The 3224-nt window shown below is 43.5% G+C and overlaps 1 protein-coding gene across 1 annotated transcript; it reads left to right on the top strand.

Annotated features, from left to right (window-relative positions):
* Positions 1-1895: 1895 nt before the first annotated feature.
* TM35_000061300 (uncharacterized protein) lies at positions 1896-3224 on the top strand (the record flags this gene model as incomplete). The annotated part of the gene is made up of 1 exon (XM_029023167.1): positions 1896-3224. A coding segment is annotated over one exon (1329 nt), but the record flags the coding sequence as incomplete, so codon positions are not given.

The raw sequence follows: 3224 nt of genomic DNA, 5'->3' as shown, positions 1-3224 counted from the left end.
TTTTTTTTTTTTTTTTTTTTTTTTGTGTGTGTTAGTATTACGTTAAGGCTTGAGGAAAAAAAAAAAAAAAACGCCACCTAAAAATTTTATTATGCAAATAATTTTAATACATGAAAACATGTTTCTTAATTTTATCTTTCCATTACACTCTACAAATGCAAGGTTTTGAGGGCCCACCCAGCCTACCTCCTTCTGATTGGTGGTCGGGTTAAATATCTTCTCAGCACTTTCATTTCGTCTGTTCTGTGTTTAAGGTATGTGAAATTAATTCTGGGATAATTGGGATGTATATGTGGAATGGGGCAATACAGAGTTTGTTAGAATAAATCAATTTTTTCTTTTTCTTTTTTTTTTTTAGTTGTTGTATCGTTTTAGATGACCTTATGGATGTATCGCTTTTTTGATTTTTTTTGTCTTCTTAGAAAAGTGTGAAGGTCAAATTCTATGTTTCTAGCGTCACTCTAGTGAACCAAGATCCATTACGTAATCGATTTGTGGTGGGGGAGCTGATTTATCACTGTCGGTAGTGTCTCGCTGCAATAGATGTGTTTGATTTTGTATTACTCCGGGAGTGCGTTCTGGTGGGATCTTAGGCAAGTGGTCTGTTGTTAGTTTATCATTTATTTACCATGCAGTTCATAGACAATATTGCTCTGGTGAATGCGGAAGGATATTTACAACTAAAGGATGATGAGCATAATTTTTTCACTAAAATCTCCGGCAAAGTTGTGTTGTCAGCTATGGATAATCCCAAGAGAGAAAGAGTAGATTCCATTCAAGATGGTCATTCATGTGCGATCTTATCTGTACATCACAGGACTTCTCTGGGCGACAACACTCTTTACTGTTGCATATCAAGAATCAGGATCTCTTGGAATGATATCGTGCTTGATTAACAGATGAGAACACGGTAAATCATGCTATTTTGAATAGGAGTTTTATAGTATACTTTCTGTCTGGTGTGGACATCATACACGCCGATTTTGGAACCTCTATAATCCTGTTATGTAAACATTACGACATCCCAAATATTACGTCAAGGCGTTTGGGCTTCCTCAGTTATCTGTGATAGCCAGCCAGCACGCCAACAAAAACAGAATTTTTGCTGTTAGTTTGCCTCACATATCGATTGAGGGGGGGGGGAGGTGGGGCAGCAGGAGGCAGTTGAAAAACCAGTAGCAAAGGTATTTCACCCGAAAGGAATTTGGGGATCAAAATATGAAAAAAACATCACGCAGCATCACACCAACCCCACGTCCATTTATTTGGGTTGCATACACAACTGCGAAACAAAAATTGCACCCTTTACTAACATAAGCAGAACAGTAGTTCTCCCAGGAATTCGTTGTCATTGAAGAGGTCGGGAGTAGGAAAGAAATAAAAGCACATTCGATAGAATTTTTGTAAAACGTCATCACAAAACCAACCAACACATATCTCATCGAATATTAGCACACATTACTCAAATATACAGCGGTTTCATTTAAAATTTCAAAAAAAAAAATATAATAAAATAAACAACTCGTCAGACTGTAGAAAAGCGACCCACGGCAGGAAATACGTTATTCACAGCACGGGAGAAGAAGGAGTCTTTTGATGCAGTGGGCTCTTATTGTAATGAGTTTTAGGCTTCTGTGGTGTTGATCCGCTGTGGCCACCCAGAGCCTTGCTGCCGTGGGGCGACTGCCTCTCTCTTGCCTCTGTTGTGGGAGCAGCAGTGTCCTTTAACCATTCTGTGACATGTCTGTGTACGTGAACCTTAACGACTCTCTCTTTTTGCCAATGACCATTTGTTGTGCTCTGTGGAAGTACGAGGCATTCGCTCTTTTCCCTGCTTTGCTTTCCCCCTGTCAGACTAGGGTACAACAGGCATTACCTGCACCTTGCAGCCTTCCATGGGGCTGTTGAACCAAACCCCCCGGGTCGTCCTCTATGCCCTGGTGCTCCTCTGTGTGGTGTTTCTCTTCACTGCTAATTGGGTGTACTTCAGTGGTGTGGGGAATCCCTTCAGTACTGTTGTGGAGCCTGTCGACGATGGGCAGACGCACAGTCTTGGAGTGTCGTCTGTCTTTGCCTTTGACGCTGCTCAGGACACCCTGCGACTCACTGAGGCGGAGCAGCAACGTGTCGCCCAGCTCCAAGCAAGAGTGGTCTCCTATAACCACAACGAATCAAATATTGTCTGCCCGGATAGGTATATCTTTGTCCGATTAAAACGTGGTGTTACGCGACACCACAATCAGCTGCAGATGATGATGAACATCATAATGTGGGCAGAACGTTTGAATCGCACAGCTGTGCTAGGTCCGTTTTTCGTCAAAAACAAATGGGTAATTCACAGTGATTTGTATAACTTTTCTGAGATTGCACGGCACTATTGTGTTGTGTCTATTGATACGATGCGCAAGCGTCTGTCAAGTCGAATACCATTAACCCCTGTTACAATTGCATGCTTTGACGGAAAGATATGTAGGAGTGCGATAATGCACTTTGGTTTCAAAGTAAAAATAGAGATCATTGAAAGTTATACACCAGATGTTCCATGGAACCATGTAGAAGCACATTTCTACCTTCAGCAGTACTTCTTCAAATATCCTCAAAACTCCAAGGCGGAAATTGTAATAATTAGGTCCGTAGCGGCGTTCATGATGACACGTGGATTGTCTGATCATGCGGCAATTTATGGTCTTCTGCGGCCATCAGCTTTGATTGCCCAGAGGGTCAAACGGTTCCTTAACCATTCCTTTGGCCCCCGTGGTCGGTTCTTTGCGGTGCACAAGCGACACCTTGAAATGAAGTGCAATAATTTTCTAACGGAATCACTTCCACAGCTACGGACTCACTTTGGTGTGACCTTGAGAAGTGAGCGAGAGCAGCTGATCCGTGCGCAGTGCAATATCAGCATCCCGTACCTCGCAGCACTACACGCGTCGCTCGGGCTGCGGCTCTTCTCCTACCCGATGTTCTTGGCACACGATGGACAGGATCCGTACACAGTGCCACAGCTAAAGGCACGGGGTGCTCGCGTGTATGAGAAGGAACACTACGCCCAATATGAGGACTGCGCCTATGGCTTGTGTGCACTCGCTGTGGATTACTTTGTGATGACGGAGGCTGAGTACTTCAGTGGGAATGCGGTGTCTACAGTATCGGACAATGTGTGCTTTGTAAGGCTTGGCAGGGGAAAGGCGTGCCATGGGATGGAACCCGCTATCATTCGCATG

This window comes from Trypanosoma theileri, assembly GCF_002087225.1.
Source record: "Trypanosoma theileri isolate Edinburgh chromosome Unknown TM35_Tth_6_V1, whole genome shotgun sequence".
NCBI classification, from domain to species: domain Eukaryota; phylum Euglenozoa; class Kinetoplastea; order Trypanosomatida; family Trypanosomatidae; genus Trypanosoma; species Trypanosoma theileri.
This window is presented reverse-complemented; position numbering and strand designations above follow the sequence as displayed.